Source organism: Aethalodelphis obliquidens, unplaced genomic scaffold, assembly GCF_003676395.1.
Source record: "Aethalodelphis obliquidens isolate GAN/ISIS:26980383/991018 unplaced genomic scaffold, ASM367639v1 scaffold10, whole genome shotgun sequence".
Classification (NCBI taxonomy): Eukaryota; Metazoa; Chordata; class Mammalia; order Artiodactyla; family Delphinidae; genus Aethalodelphis; species Aethalodelphis obliquidens.
In genome coordinates, this window is record NW_020837954.1 from 33,813,785 (window position 1) to 33,830,651 (window position 16,867).

At 34.8% G+C, this 16,867-nt stretch overlaps 2 protein-coding genes across 12 annotated transcripts in view; one reads left to right on the top strand and one right to left on the bottom strand.

Moving 5' to 3' along the window:
- Window positions 1-8,237, top strand: part of PCNX4 (pecanex 4) — a 42,057-nt gene extending 33,820 nt beyond the window's left edge. For all 8 annotated transcript variants that reach the window (XM_027111401.1, XM_027111403.1, XM_027111402.1 and 5 more), the window contains one exon: window positions 7,973-8,237. In XM_027111401.1, the coding sequence (XP_026967202.1) occupies window positions 7,973-8,224 (252 nt within the window). In that variant the 3' untranslated portion in view covers window positions 8,225-8,237. The remainder of the gene's footprint in view (window positions 1-7,972) is intronic.
- DHRS7 (dehydrogenase/reductase 7) overlaps window positions 1-16,867 on the bottom strand; it is a 34,159-nt gene that overhangs the window by 5,513 nt on the left and 11,779 nt on the right. For 2 of the 4 annotated variants that reach the window (XM_027111409.1, XM_027111411.1), the window contains 2 exons: window positions 15,431-15,646; window positions 12,242-12,755 (listed from right to left, as the gene is read on the bottom strand). In XM_027111409.1, coding sequence (XP_026967210.1) covers window positions 12,708-12,755; window positions 15,431-15,646 — 264 coding nt within the window. In that variant the 3' untranslated portion in view covers window positions 12,242-12,707. Of the gene's footprint in view, window positions 1-8,812; window positions 9,031-12,241; window positions 12,756-15,430; window positions 15,647-16,867 lie in introns of those variants that run through there. The other 2 variants (XR_003433670.1, XM_027111410.1) reach the window with 2 other exon arrangements.

Here is a 16,867-nt window from a genome sequence, read left to right on the forward strand (position 1 = left end):
GTTCTAGTTATGTGGAGAATGCCATTGGTATTTTTATAGGGATTGCACTGAATCTGTAGATTACCTTGGGCAGTATGGTCATTTTAGCAATATTAATTATTCCAATCCATGAACACAGTATCTCTTTCCATCTGTTTGTGTCATCTTCTATTTCTTTCATCAGTATCTTATAGTTTAATGAGTACAGATCTTTTACCTCCTTAGTTAGATTTATTCCTAGGTATTTTATTCTTTTTGATGCAATTGTGAATGGGGTTGTTTTCCCAAAAGAAAGCTGGGTTAGCAATGCTTATATCAGACAAAAGAGACTTTAAAACAAGGACTGTAACAAGAGACAAAGAAGGACATTACATAACGATCAAGGGATCAATCCAACAAAACGATATAACAATTGTAAATATTATGCGCCCAACATAGAAGCACTTAAATACTTAAAGCAAATATTAACAGACATAAAGGGAGAAGTTAACAGTATCACAATAACAGTAGGGGACTTTAATTACCCCACTTGCATCAATGGACAGATTCTCCAGACAGAAAATCAATAGGGAAACACTGGTGTTAAATGACACATTAAACCAGATTGACTTCATAGGTGTATACAGAACATTCCATCTGAAAGCAGCAGAATACACATTCTTTTCAAGTGCACATGGAACGTTTTCCAGGATAGATCACATGCTAGACGACAAAACAAGTCACAGTAAATTTAAGAAAACTGAAATCATATCAGGCATCTTTTACAACCACAACAATATGAGACTAGAAATCAATACAAGAAAAAACCTGCAAAAAACCACAAACTCCTGGAGGCTAAATAATATACTGCTGAGAAACTAATGGATCACTGAATAAATCAAATAATAAATTTAAAAAATACCTAGAGACAGATGAAAATGAAAATACAATGATCCAAAATCTGCAGCAAAAGCAGTTCTAAGAAGGAAGTTTATAGTAATACAAGCCTACCGCAGGAAACAAGAAAAATCTCAAATAACTTAACCTTACACCTAAAGGAACTAGGAAAAGAAAAGCAAACAAAACCCAAAGTTAGAAGAAACAGAGAGAGAGAGAGAGAAACAAAGAGCAGGGCAGAAATAAATAGAGACTAAAATAATAGAAAAGATCAATGAAATTAAGAGCTGGTTTTTTGAAAAAATAAGTAAAATCCATATACCTTTTGCCAGACTCATCAAGAAAAAAAGGGAGAGGGCCCAAATCAGTAAAATCAGAAATGAAAAAGGAGAAGTTACAACTGACACTACAGAAACAAAAAGGATCATAAGATAGTGCTGTGAGCAACTATACACCAGTAAAATGGACAACCTAGAAGAAATGGACAAATTCTAAGAAAGGTGCAGTCTCCCACAACTGAACCAGGAAGAAATAGAAAATATGAACTGACCAATTACCAGTACTGAAATTTAATCAGTAATTTTAAAACTCCCAACAAATAGAAGTCCAGGACCATAGCTTCATAGGTGAATTCTACCAAACATTTAGAGAAGAGTTAACACCTATTCTTCTGAAACTATTCTAAAAACAAAGATATCACAAAGAAAGAAAACTACAGGCAGTATCACTGATGAATATAAATGCAAAAATGCTCAACAAAATACTAGCAAACTGAACCCAACAGTACATTAAAAGGATCATACACTGGGATCAAGTGGGATTTTTTCCCAGGGATGCAAGGATTTTTCAATATCCGCAAATCAATCAATGCGATACATCACATTAACAAATTAAGTAAAAAAACATATCATCTCAATAGATACAGAAAAAGATTTTGACAAAATTCAACATCCATTTATGATAAAAATATATATATATTCTCCAGAAAGTAGGGGCATAGAGGGAACATACCTCAACATAATAAAGGCCATATATGACAAACCCACAGCTAACATCATACTTAGTGGTGAAAAGCTGAAAGCATTTTCTCTAAGATCAGGAACAAGACAAGGACTTGCAGGCAAGACAATGCCCACTCTTTCCACTTTCATTCAACATAGTTTGGAAGTCCTAGCCACAGCAATCAGAGAAGAAAAAGAAAGAAAAAGAATCCACATTGGAAAGGAAGAAGTAAATCTATCACTGTTGGCTGATAACATATACTTTACATAGAAAACCCTAAAGATGCCACCAGAAAACTACTAGAGCTCATTAGTGAATTTGGTAAAGTTGCAGGATATAAAATTAATATACAGAAATCTGTTGCATTTCTATACACAAAAAAACGAAATATCAGAAAGAAAAATTTAGGGAACAATCCCATTTACCATTGCATCAAAAAGAATAAAAACCTAGGAATAAAGCTACCTAAGGAGGCAAAAGACCTGTACTCTGAAAACTGTAAGATGCTGATGAAAGAAATTGAAGACAACACAGATGGAAAGATATACCGTGTTCTTGGATTGGAAGAATCGGTATTGTTAAAATAACTGTATTAACCAAGGCAATCTACAGATTCAGTGTAATCCCTATCAAATTAACAATGGCATTTTTCACAGACCTAGAAGAAATAATTTTAAAATTTGTATGGAGAAACACAGAAGACCCTGAATAGCCAAAACAATCTTGAGAAAGAAGAACGAGCTAGAGGAATTATGCTTCCTGACTTCAGACTATACTATAAAGCTTCAGTAATCAAAATAGTATGGTACTGGCACAAAAACTGACACATAGATCAATGGAACAGGATAGAAAGCTCAGAAATAAGTCCATACACTTATGGTCAATTAATCTTCGACAAAGGAGGCAAGAATATACAATGGAGAAAAGATATTCTTTTCAATAAGTGGTGCTGGGAAAGCTGGACAACTGCATATAAAAGAATGAAATTAGAAATTCTCTAACACTGTATACAAAAATAAACTCAAAATGGATTAAAGACCTAAATTTAAGACCAGATACTATAAAACTCCTAGAGGAAAACATAGGCAGAACACTTTGAGATAAATCGCAGCAAATTTTTTGGATCTGCCTCCTAGAACAATGGAAATGAAAGGAAAATAAACAAATGGGACCTAATTAAACTTAAAAGCTTTTTCATGCAAAGAAAACCATAAACAAAACTAAAAGGCAACCTATGGTTTGGGAGAAAATGTTTGCAAAACAATGAGACCGACAAGGGATTAATTTCCAAAATATGCAAACTCACACAGCTCAATATTAAAAAACCAAACAACCCAATCAAAAAATGGGCAGAAGACCTAAATAGACATTTCTCCAAAGAAGACATACAGATGGCCAACTGGCACATGAAAAGATGCTCAACACTGCTAATTTTTAGAAAAATGCAAATCAAAACTACAGTGAGATATCACCTCACACCAGTCAAAATGGTCATCATCAAAAAGTCTACAAACAATAAATGCTGGAGAGTTTGTGGAGAAAATGGAACCCTCTTACACTGTTGGTGGGAATGTAAACTGGTGCAGCTACTATGGAGAACAATATAGAAATTCCTTAATAAACTAAAACTAGAGTTACCATATGATCCAGCAATCCCACTCCTGGGCATATATCTGGAAAATACAAAAACTCTAATTCAAAAAGGTGCATGCACCCCACTGTTCATAACAGCACTATTACAATAGCCAAGACATGGAAGCAACCTAAATGTCCATCGACAGATTAATGGATAAAGAAGATGTAGTATATATTGGGTTGGCCAAAAAGTTTGTTCAGGTTTGTCTGTAAGATGTTATGGGAAAACCCAAACGAACTTTCTGGCCAACCCAATTTACATACACACACATATATATACATACACACATACATACATAGATATATACACACAGTGGAATATTACTTAACCATAAAAAGAATGAAATAACGCCATTTGCAGCAATGTGTTTGGACCTAGAGATTATCGTACTAAATGAACTAAGTCCGACAGAGAAGGACAAGTATCATATCACTTATATGTGGAATCTAAAATAATAATACAAATGAACTTACTTACAAAACAGAAATAGACGCACAGACATAGAAAACAAACTTATTTTTACCAAAGAGGAAAGGGGAGGAGGGATAAATTAGGAGTTTGGATTAACAGATACACACTACTATATGTAAAATAGATAAACAAAAAGGACCTACTATATCACACAGGGAACTATATTCAATATCTTGTAATAACCTATAATGGAAAAGAATCTGAAAAAGAATATATTATATATATGTATTTATGAATATGTATAACTGAATCACTTTGCTGTACACCTGAAACTTACACAACATTGTAAATCAACTATACTTCAGTTTTTTAAAAAATCATATGATCATCTCAATAGATGCAGAAAAAGCTTTTGACAAAATTCAACAACCATTTATGATAAAACTCTTTAACAGAGTGGGTATAAAGGGAGCATACCTCAACATAATAAAGGCCATATATAAGAAGCCTACAGCTAACATCATACTCAGGGGTGAAGAGCTGAAAGTATTTCCTCTAAGATAAGGAACATGACAAAGATTTCCACTCTCACCACTTTTATTCAACATAGTATTGAAAGTCCTAGCCACAGCAACCAGAGAAGAGAAAGAAAGGAATCGAAACTGGAAAGATAGAAGTAAAACTGTCACTGTTTGCAGATGATGTGATAGTATACATAGAAAATCCTAATGACACCACCAAAAACTACTAGAACTCATACATGAATTTGGTAAAGTTGCAGTATACAAACTTAATATACAGAAATATGTTGCATTTCTACACACTAATAATGAACTATCAGAAAGGCAAGTTAGGAAGACCTAGGAGTAAATTTTTAAAAGAATGTGAAAGACACTAAAAACTATAAGGCATCGATGAAAGAAATTGAAGACACAAATAAATGGAAAGATATTCCATGCTCATGGGTTGGAAGAATTAATATTGTTAAGATGTCCATACCACCCAAAGCAGTCTACAGATGCAGTGCAATCCCTGTCAAAATTCCAATGGCATTTTTCACAGAAATAGAATAAACAATCCTAAACTTTGTATGGATCCACAGAAGATCCCAAATAGCTAAAGCAATCTTGAGAAAGAGCAAAACTGGAGGCATCATGCTTCCTGATTTCAAACTATATTACAAAGCCATAGTAATCAAAACAGTATGGTATTGGCATAAAAACAGACACATAGGTCAATGGAACAGAATAGAGAGCCCAGAAATAAATGCACATATATATGGTCAATTAATTTATGACAAAAGAGCCAATAATATGCAATGGGGGAAAGACGGTCTCTTCAATAAATGTTGTTATGAAAACTGGGCCACTGTCTTACCACTATACACAAACGTTAACTCAAAATGGATTAAAGACTTAAATGTAAGACCTGAAACCATAAAACTCCTAGAGGAAAACATAGGTGGTAGCTCCTTGACATCGGTCTTGGTAATGATTTTTTGGATTTGACAACAAAAGCAAAAATAAACAAGTGGGATTACTTCAAACTTAAAAGCTTCATTCAGGGACTTCCCTGGCAGTCCAGTGGTTAAGACTCTGCATTTCCACTGCAGGAGCACAGGTTTGATCCCTGGTTGGGGAACTAAGATCTTACATGCTGTGTGGCTCAGAAAAAAAAAAAAATTAAATTAAATTTAAAAATAAAAAGCTTCATTCAGCACAGCAAAGGAAATCATCAACAAAACGAAAAGACAATCTACAAAGTGGGAGAAATATTTGTAAAACATATATCTAATAATGGGTTATTATGTTTTAAAATATATAAAGAACTCATATAACTCAATAGCAAAAAAAAAAATCTGATTTTAAAATGGGCAGGGGATATGAGTAGACTGAATATGAATTTTTCCAAAGAAGATACACAGTTTGCCAACAGGGACATGAAAAGGTTCTCAACATCACAAATCATGAGGGAAATGCAAATCAAAACCACTATCACCTCATAACCTGTTAGAATGGCTCTTATCAAAAAGACAGGAAATAACAAGTGTTGGCTAAGATGTGGAGAAAGGGAATGTAAATTAATGCAGCCACTCTGGAAAACAATATGGATGTTCCTCAGAAAATTAAAAACAGAACTACCGTATGATCCAGCAATTTCAATTTTTAATGTTTATTCAAAGGAAATGAAAATAATAATTCAGAACCATACCTGTACCCCCATGCTCAATGCAGCATTATTTTTAATAGCGAAGTCATGGAAATAACCTGTATACCTGCAGATGTATGGATAAAGAAAATACACACACACACACACACACACACACACAGAGGAATATTATTCATCCATAAAAAAGGAAATCTTGCCATTTGTGACAAAATGGATAAACCTTAAGGGTATTATGCTAAGTGAAATAAGACAAAGATAAATATCATTTGATCTCACTTATCTGTGGGATCTAAAAAATCAAAAAGAAAAAAACCAAACTCACAGACACAGAGAAAAGATTGGTGGTTGCCAGAGGGTGGGAGTGGGTGCAATTGGTAAAGGTACAAACTTCCAGTTACAAAATAAATAAGACCTGGGGATGCAATGCACAGTGTGGTTAATAATACTGATTGTATATTGTTATATTGCTAAGAGAGTAGATCATAAAAGTTCTCATCTCAAGAAGTGATGGATGTTAATTAGACTTATTGTGATTATTTCACAATATATCCAAATATTGAATCATGCTGTACACCTGAAACTAATATGTCAATTATATTTCAATTTAAAAAGGGAGGTAAAGGAAGGTATGATGACAATCTCACATCAAATAGAGAAAGAATATCAATAGAGATAGAAATTATAAAAAAGAACTAAATGAAAAATATACTAGAGGGCTAGACCATAAATAGCATAACTTAACCCAATTTAAAAATAACAAAGGATTGTATAGACATTTCTTCAAAGGAAATATACAAATGGAACAATAAGCACATGAGAAGATGCTCAATATCATTCATCATCAGCAAAATGCAAGTCAAAACCACAATGACATCACTTCATAGTAGGATGTCTAAAATCAAAAAGTTAGATAATAAGCGATGGTGAGGATATGGAGAAATTGGAACTCTGATACAGTGCTGGCAGAAATGTAAAATGGTACTACCACTTCGGAAAACATTCTGGCATTTTCTCAACTAGACATAGAGTTACCATATGATCCAGTAATTCCACTCCTATATACCCAAGATAAATGAAAACATAAATCCACATGAAAATTCAAATATAGCAGCATTATTCATAATTGCTGAAAGATGGACACACCCAACTGTCCATCAACTGATGAATGAATAAACAAATAGTGGTATATTCATTCAATGGAATATTATTTGGCCATAAAAAGGAGTGAATTTACTTGATACATGCTACAACATGAATCAACCTTGAAAACATGCTGAATTAAAGCCAGTCACAAAAAAACACATGATTCCATTCATGTAAAATTTCCAAGACGAGGCAAATCAATACATTAGATTAGAAAATATATTAGTGGTTGCTAATGACTGGGGAAATTAAGGGATAGGAGGATAATAGCTAAAGAGTACAAGGTTTCTTTTTGAGGTCATGAAAATATTCTGCAGTTGTGGAGATAGTTGTACGTATCTGAACATACTAAAAAGTCATTGAATTATATATTTCACATCAGTAAATTATATGGAATGTGAATTATATCTCAATAAAGCTGCTTTTGAAAAGAGCCTATTGGATGATTGTTCACTGACTAGTATTTATGACTTATGCATTGCTGAGGCCAGATGAGATGAGGGAATAGAGAGGAAAGTAAAGAGAAGTGAGTGCAGTGGCTATCAGGAAATTTTTTTCTCTTGCACTTATTTGGAGAGCAATCAGATAGATGTGATTCTTGATTCTGAAGACAAGCAACTCGTGTACATTTTGATACACTACTTTCTGTTTAAGTTTGCCTAACTACAATGGAATTTTTCTCTAATTTTATAAATAAAGGCCTGAATATAATCTCTTTTCTTTTGCTTTCCCTCCCACCTCGTTTATTCTTTACAGGGAGTTTACACTGGGAGAGTACTTACCCTTCAAGAATTATTGATCCAAGTTGGGAAGTTAAATGCTGAAGCTGTTAGAGGTCAGTGGGCCAATCTTTCATGGGAATTGCTTTATGCCACCAATGATGATGAGGAACGTTATAGTATACAAGCTCATCCACTACTTTTAAGAAACCTTACAGTACAAGCGGCTGATCCTCCCCTGGGATATCCAATTTATTCTTCAAAACCTCTCCATATACATTTGTTTTAGAACCCATTTTAACTTGTATTGTGAGCAAATGAGATGTCTAGAAAATTAACAATATGATTCCTCATAACTTCACTGGACTTCTCTCTCTCCTCCCACAAGTCAGATGCCTAAGAAAAGCTAAGCTCTATAAAGTTGATTCTCTTAGGTATCTTAATGGTTTAAAACAACAACTTTATGTCTAACATAAAAGTTAAAATTAGTTGGCCAATATTTGTGCCCTATTGAGTGTGGTAGGCTTTGGTAAATATAAAACATTTGTGTAAGATAATATAATGAATTTTTTAATGCTTTCTTAAATGTATAAGTGACTGCCCTTAGTCAACAACTATGTAATTTTTACATGCTTAAAAGATACACATATCAGTGTTTTTAAGTCAAGATAATGGATCCTACTGAAGGTTACATAATGTATATATATTTATTTGAAATATTAAATTTTATAGTATTTTCAAACTTTGTGCTATTTTATTTTAATATTTAACATGGTTTGTTTCCATATAATCTATTCATTTTCTTTTCATATACTTCAATTCAGAAACCTTAAAAATTTTCAATAAAATCTCTTCCAAAAAAATCTTTCTTTTTTTTCCCAAGTATCCTTTTGATATGTTTGAAAGGAAAAGGTCATCCCATTCATCATGTGAATACTCACAGGATCAGCAACATTAAGGTAATCTGATTATGACTGTTAGAGGCCATTCTGTAGATCTGGCTCCTCATGCATTCCTTTTCAACTGAATATACGGCTTCTGAAGAACGACTTATCCAGTAGGACTACCAGTTACTAGTGTCTTAAGGTGTTTGAACTAAAGGCAGAAAGAGATGGGAGAAAATTTTTCATAATGTGATCAGGCTTTTATTTTCACCCTTTTGCTGCTTAGAACTTTTTACAGGTACTTATAAGGAGGATGAACAATGAATCTGCATCATTTGGGACATGAATTTCCTCTACACTTTATTTATTTCCGTCTATAGTACCCGTTATTTAATCTGTAGTAGCCTCCTGAGTAGGTAGTACAGTAATATATTCTCTTTAGTAATGATTGAAATTATTTGAAATGTACCAATTAGGTTTTTATTACTATTACTCCTTTATTAAGTGGAACACTTCAATACAGCAGTGTTAAAGGATAGCTTTTTGGACTAATTTCAATTAATGAATTCACGAGATTCGTGTGTTAAGTCATTTTGGGGGAAGCAATATAGTATAGTTAATAAGATAGGGTTTGGTGTTACATCTGAGTTCAGATCTCAGGCTTATGATTTATGTAACAGATTTATTAGCTGGAAAATTACATATATATACCTTTTTGTCACCTAGGGGAATTTTCTCATATCATTAAAAACACTAGTTATCAGTTTTAATGACTGTATAACATTGATAGATATGACAAATTATTAGACTGTCCCCCAAATAATGGGCATCTTAAGTTGTTTAAAGATTTTCAGTATTATAATAGTGCCAAGCCATGCTTTCCCTTTACCATGAATTTTTCTCAAACTACCGCCATGTCCCTCCATTTCTTTTCATGGCCAAGTTTCCTCATCTTCATTCACTTGTCAAAACATTCCAGTCTGGATTCCATCTCTACTATCTCCCCAGATAAAGAAAGTTTTTATTAAAGTCATTGTTTACCTTCATACTGTCAAACCAACTACAGCTGGCCCTTGAACAACGTGGGTTTGAACTGTACATGGATTTTTTTCAGTAGTAAATACTAAGATACAAAGTCGATTGAATCCACAGATAAGGAGGAACCACGGATACAGAGGGCCCACTCTAAATTATATGCAGATTAAAACCCCAGCACTATTCGAGGGTCAACTATAGTTACTTTTATATTCTCGTCTTATTTGTTTTCTAAGTAGCATTTGACACATTTGACAACTCCTTGAATTTTTTTCTTTTGGGCTTCCCTGACGCTACATTATCTTCATTTTCTTCCTGTCTCCCTGACTACTCCTTCTCAATCACCTTTGCTGCTTTTCCTTTTCCACCTGACATCTAAATTTTGGAATTTCTTAACAACTGGTTCAGGCCCCCTCTTCTTACTCTACATTTCACCACAGACAATTCTCATTCACTCCCAAGACCTAAAATATCATCAATAAGTCGATGATGTTCAAATACATGTACTCAACCTCTCTTCTTAGCACTGAACCTGTATATGTAACTATTTATCTCCGTCTCATATATTCAAAATATCTGACCTGATTGAACTTGCCCTAATACCAGCTTTTCTGACTTCTACCTTAGTACTGCCTAGGTAATTCACATGAGACATCTCACAGAGAATTAGGAAAGCTGGGCAAAATAATATTTTTAAGTCTGTTTAAAGGTATCAGAGAACCAAGAAGACAGTGAAGAATTATATCACCAACCAAGATCCAAGGCAAAATGAAACTTAAGAGACCTGAGCTCAGCATTTGAGCTGCTTTTCTTCTAGGAATATTTGCCAATTAAGGAAGAGGTAGCTGAGAAGATAACACTTTTGGCAGACTTGCTACTAAGTTAGAGGGTTAAAAAATGGAGTCCAGGGCTCTCCAAAGAAAGAGGGTGAACAAAAAAAATAGATACATTTTCAATCTTTTCAATCCCTAAAACTGGATTAAGGTGACCCTGGATTTGTAGTGTACCTAGCTAATACCCAGAGCAAATGTACATCTTCTCTGGACCTTTTAAGTTATTTTTATAATTTTTCATATTTATGTTGGACCATCTAAAATAAAGCACCTGAGGAGATAAGACAACATGAGCCAAATCCAAGAGAAACAACAGACAATAGGAACAAACCCACAGGGGTTTATAACTGGAGGCTTTTTCCTCTTAATCCCCTTCACCTATTTTGCCCCCTACCCCACAATAATCACCCGTGTTTTCTCTGTGGCTGCGTGTCTGTTTTTTGTTTTCTTTTTTTTTGCGGTACGCGGGCCTCTCACTGTTGTGGCCTCTCCCGTTACGGAGCACAGACTCCGGACGCGCAGGCTCAGTGGCCATGGCTCACAGGCCCAGCCGCTCCGTGGCATGTGGGATCTTCCTGGACCGGGGCACGAACCCATGTCCCCTGCATCGGCAGGCGGACTCTCAACCACTGCGCCACCAGGGAAGCCCTTGTTTTCTTTTTTTTTAATTACACATATTAGTGAGATCATGTGGTATTTTTCTTTGACATTTCACTTAGCATAATACCTTCTAGATCCATCCATGTTGTATCAAGTGGCAAGATTTCTTTTTTTAATGGCTGAGTAATATTACATTTTATATAAATACACAACATCTTCTTTATTCATCAATGGACACTTAGGTTGCTGCTGAGATTCTCAATCTTGTGTTTTATATCTTTAAATATACCAAACATAATTTTCAAGCCTGTGTTTAATAATTCCATTATCTGGGATCCCCTGTGGACAAAATGAGCACTATCTTCTGTGCACACAAATTTAAGTATATGTAAACAGAATTGTTATAGTCATCATTTACTTTCTTCACTCATCACCGTGCTTCTAGGATATATCCATCTTGCCATGTATGCATTTATTCCATTGCTTTTACTTGCTGTACCTCATGGTATCACTCCACCATTTACACCTTCCCCATTTCCCAAAGATAGCCACCGGGGTGGTCTCCAACTTCTCCACCAACTATTCCAGTTATTTTATGGGTGTTACCTTGTCTATAGGTAAACTGTGAACTGCTTATACATAAGAACCATGTTCTTCTTCCCCTGTTCTTCTCCCTTCTATTATGGCCTATGCATGTTTTCTACTATAAGGTGCTAAAGATTAAAGTAAAATTAATGATAATAACTAAAATAAGAAGTTGCCAATGGAATCTTCCTGAGCTGAGTTTAACCCAGGCTTTACCCCTTACGAGCTCTGTGACCTTGGGAAAGTAACACCTACTTGCTTTGGTCATTTCTTTCTTCATCTATTAAGGTGGATAATACCACCTACCTTAGAGGGCTGTTATGAGAAATAAGTGAATTAACTAATTACAAAGCACCTCAGTAGAGCAAATGACATATAATAGATTTTTAATAAATTATGGCCGCTATGAGTCCTACCTACAGCTTCAAATTCCAGTCATTTGTACCTGTCAACTCTTCCAAGAGAGTGTAAGCACCTTGGAAGCATGCCATTTCAGACACTTCTTTATATCTGCCCATTCCCCAGCACTCTGCTTCATGTAATATTCCATGCATTTATGCTAAATGGATTACTGTAATTCTTTGGTTGGCATTCTGCTAACCTAGATTTTAAGCATACATGCTAGAGTATGTTAAAATGCTCTTTAATCCAGGAATGTAGTATGTATTAATACCCTTATTGCAAGACTCCTGGCAATCTTATTTATTACACATTGAAAGGAAAGTTGTATCTATTAAGAAGTAAAATCACAAATAAGTCTTCAGTGCATAAGAAAATTGCTGTTGTTATGTTTTCCGTTTCTCTTTCCATTGGCTTGAAAAATGCAAGTACTCCTTCACTGATATTTTGTCTTCCAGATTTTAAAATAAGAGGAATCTGCATCCTATAACAGAATGACAGAAACATGAATCAGTCTCTTCTTCCCCGGTTTTTGACAATTAATTCCTTCTATTTTGAGGAGCTATATCATTATGATTCACTGTTGAGAATCCTTATAAAACCTGGGCAAATGCTTAAGTCAGAATAAAAATCATAGCCAAAACTCTAGATCTACACAAAAATATCTCTAATGGGCTTAGCATAGTTATTTCCCTGTCATTTGTTAGCATCTGACTATGCCATTTCATAAATGCTGAAATTTCTATTATTACTCTTCTGGATCAGCATGTCATACCTACACTGACTTGCCTTAGTAAATACAAAGAACAGTGTCTTTAGAATTAAAATAATTGACAGACAACTTCAAAATCTTTTGTGGACTTTGAGTACATTGCTTAAAGAGTAAAACAAGGCAACTCAGTCTCTAAGAGGTGACATTTCATTTGGGAAGATATCCATTTACCACTTTCAAGAATTTGCACTAAATAAGACATAAATTATAACACAAAATTCAATGCAATTCTTTATGCCTAAAATTAATAACGATTCATCAAAACAAAGTTCCAGACATAATGTTCCTACCTTAAATGACAGAAACAAATTCAAGTATTATCAACAAGTACATTTAGTTTGGGATAATACTGGCATCTCTTAACTTAGATGCTTATAAACAAATTTCAATAAGGAGATGGATATATACAATACAAAATAACAGTGGGGAGGAAAGAAGCAAGGAGGAGAGAATTAAGTAAAAAAAAAAAAAGAGGAACAACTTTTAAAAGTTTCTAGGGTTTTGTGTAAAGAATAAGGTATATCTCAGAAATGGTTTTGGGAAATGAAAGGATGCCCAGTTTATCATAAAGTGATAAAGCAGTAAGACCACGTAATAAGCAATATTTTAAAGATGTCGGTAGGAAGAGAGAGGTCATTATTTTTAGCAAATGTGAGATGTAATGAAGTGCCTAGATTTACTGAGTGATGTTTATATCTTGCAGTTAGGTATTCTGTAAACAAAAAAAAATCCTTCTTACGGACATTCCTGAAAGAACAGCTGCTACACTGGGACTGAAACTCTAGCCCCTAGTCCTTCTTTGCCCTCTGAAACAATTATTTCTATAATGCATTCTCTCTCTGCCATATTATTTAACTCTTTGATCTTTACTATCTGTTTGCTGAATATCCTCCTGCCATCAAAACAAAAGCATTAACAGCTAATACTTAATAATCATAACACTCCACGGTATGTTTTAAGAGCTTTCCACATACTAACTTATTTACTCCCCATAACAGTCCTATGCCTAGGTGCTATCAGTAGTCTCCATTTTGTAGATGGGGAGACTGAGAGAGAAGTAACTTGCCTGGGGTCATGGGACGAGTATGGGGTAGAGCTGGGATTTCAACCTAGGTAGACCGGCACCAGGCTCCATGCTCTTAACCAGGATGCTGTGTCACCTCTTTAGTAAGGTGGCCTTTCCCTCTCAACTCTTATCCATCACTGGGCACAATGCCACTATATCTGCTGTCCTCTAAATTTCAAACCCAGTTGTAATATTTGATGAAGCTCTACCTTCGGAACCATCCCACACTACCAAGTCCCAGTGTTGGGACTTAATGTTACCAAAACACTTATAAATGTTTTGGCCCAAAGCAAACTAGTTAGTAGAAAATGAATAGCCCCCTTCATGATTTTTCAAGCTCTAGACATGTTAGTGCATATTGAAAGTTTTAGAACCTTTAAGTCTCTTTAAGTATTTTGTTTTCTTTTGTTTTTTGCTTTTTTCACTAATTCATTTTCACCGTCCTGCAAAAAGCTGGAACAAATGTCTAACAATTTGTGATTGCTTAAATAGTGGTAGGTTATATAATGATACAAATGGTATGATCCCATTTTATAATTCTCCTTATATACAATCCCTGCTAACATTTCTAAAAGAAGGTAGTAATCACTGAAAGAAATACTTTAACAGTAAAAACCATCCACAGAAATAATGCTTCTTTGCATAGTCATATCTATATGATCTATAATTTTTAGCTTAACTCATTACATATCCTGTGCTGTTTATACATTAAACTCTTTTGATGGTCACAATTTTCTCAGAAATAGTTTATAACATTCCTTACTTTTCTGGAAGAATGAGTGCTGAAAGAATGAGCGATCAGCGTATTTTCCTAGACACATCTCAGATGTGCAAAGTGCTTCTGGAACAAAGTCAAAGGAACCAGCACTACATGTAAGAGTGCATCTCTTTTAATAGTGTGGAAGTGCTTTGACGGAGGTAGGCACAGGGCTGAGGTACACCAAGTCCTGGGGAGAAATGGGAGGGGAGGCCAGGTATCAACCCAAGGAGGTGACACTTGTAGGATGTAAACTTGTAAGATGGGTTGGAGTTTGTGGGGACACATGGTAGAGAAAAAGCATTTTGGCCCATACACTAGCCAAACAGTAAGTATAGAAGAAAAAATGGCAATCCTTGATTTGATTTACCTTGTAGAAAACTTTCTCCAAGACCAGTAGTAATTTATAGTAAACCAACAGATATGCATGGGGGAATGGAAAACTTTCTATACCTTTTGTATTTATATCATGAGGTTGGTGGAAGGTTAGTTTTCAAGCACTAGAAGATGTCATACTTTCCTACAAGACGGATATGTATTCAGAAATGTATAAATCGGTCTTACCACACCATTCTTAAAGTTCTCAATCCTTTTCTTCCCTAATTTGTCGGTTATCCACCAGGCCCAGGTTGGCATATACTGCCACAAATATGCCATTAACAAAAAAGGCTGATCCGCGATCCAAACTTCCTTCAAATCATTGGCCATGCTGATTAACATCAGCTGCACACAACGACTGGCTGCCATCTTGTGGGACTGATCTGCATTGCTGCCTGTAGTCTAAGAAAATTTTGAAAAATTAGTGAGGGATGTGTATTTATCCAAGTTATCTCACAGAACTTTTAGGCTAGAAAGGACCCAGAAGACATCTAGTTGAGTGACTCCTTTAAAGTGGCCTCATGCCCCTTAGGAGTCCCCACAGGTACTAATGGGTTCCTATAAGCTATTTGTAATATTTCAAAAAGCCTAATGGAATTCATACACTTAACCAGATAAGATTGTGCAGGCTAACTACAAGATAAAAGTTCTCTGCTTTTAATTAGAATTGTACCGTCTTAAAGTACTTAATGATAATTCCATGTCACTTAGTAAAAAATTTTAAATTATTAATACATACATTTAGCAAGTGAAATTCTATAAAATATGGAGTCCATGAGGATGAAATGGAGGAAGAAGATAAAAGCGGTTTCTTGGTATTGAACACATCTGGTACTGCTACTCTAGTTAACCCACTACCATTCTACAAATAAACTGAGGCCCAGAAAGGCAGTAACTTACCTGTGCTCACACAGATCATTTAGTAGTAGCCAGTTCTATATTCCAAGTCCCTTGATTCCTATAATAGAGTGCTTATTCTATTTTACCATAGTGCCTCCACAGAAAATGTGAAAATGTAAACTGTATATGTAAACATTTACATAGAAGCATATATAGATTTATATCTCAGTAGAAATATTAGTGGAGAAGAAGGAAAATTTCATGGCCTTTAGAGGGATTTTTGTATTAGTGAGTGATACTGGATTCTTCATGAGACATTCACTATTCATTTGATAGATCACATGTGTAATCTATGAGCTGAGGGAAACACAGGCCTGGGTGAGGCTAACCTAAAATTAGTACAACTCAACAAGCTTTTTTCTAAGCTCCTTCACCATAATCCCTTTTTAAAATCCCAGTAAGATTTAATGTACCAAAATTCAGCCACACAGAACCTTTCAGTGTTGCTATAATTTGTGAATTGATTAAAACTGGGTTTTTAAAATACTGATAGCGCACATAATAGTGGATTACTTATTAGCAGTATCTTAGTAATTTCTTTAGCTTTTATTAAAACTGGATGCCAAAGCCCTATCAGCTAACCTTAACCATTTTCCTAATGCTGAGTTAAGTTCTGTAAAGAGTTCATAAGCAATTCTAACATGAAAACCCTGAGGCATAGTGATATGATGCCAGTGTATAACTACTAAAGCACTCAAATTATTCCCCAACTAGAAATTTTTA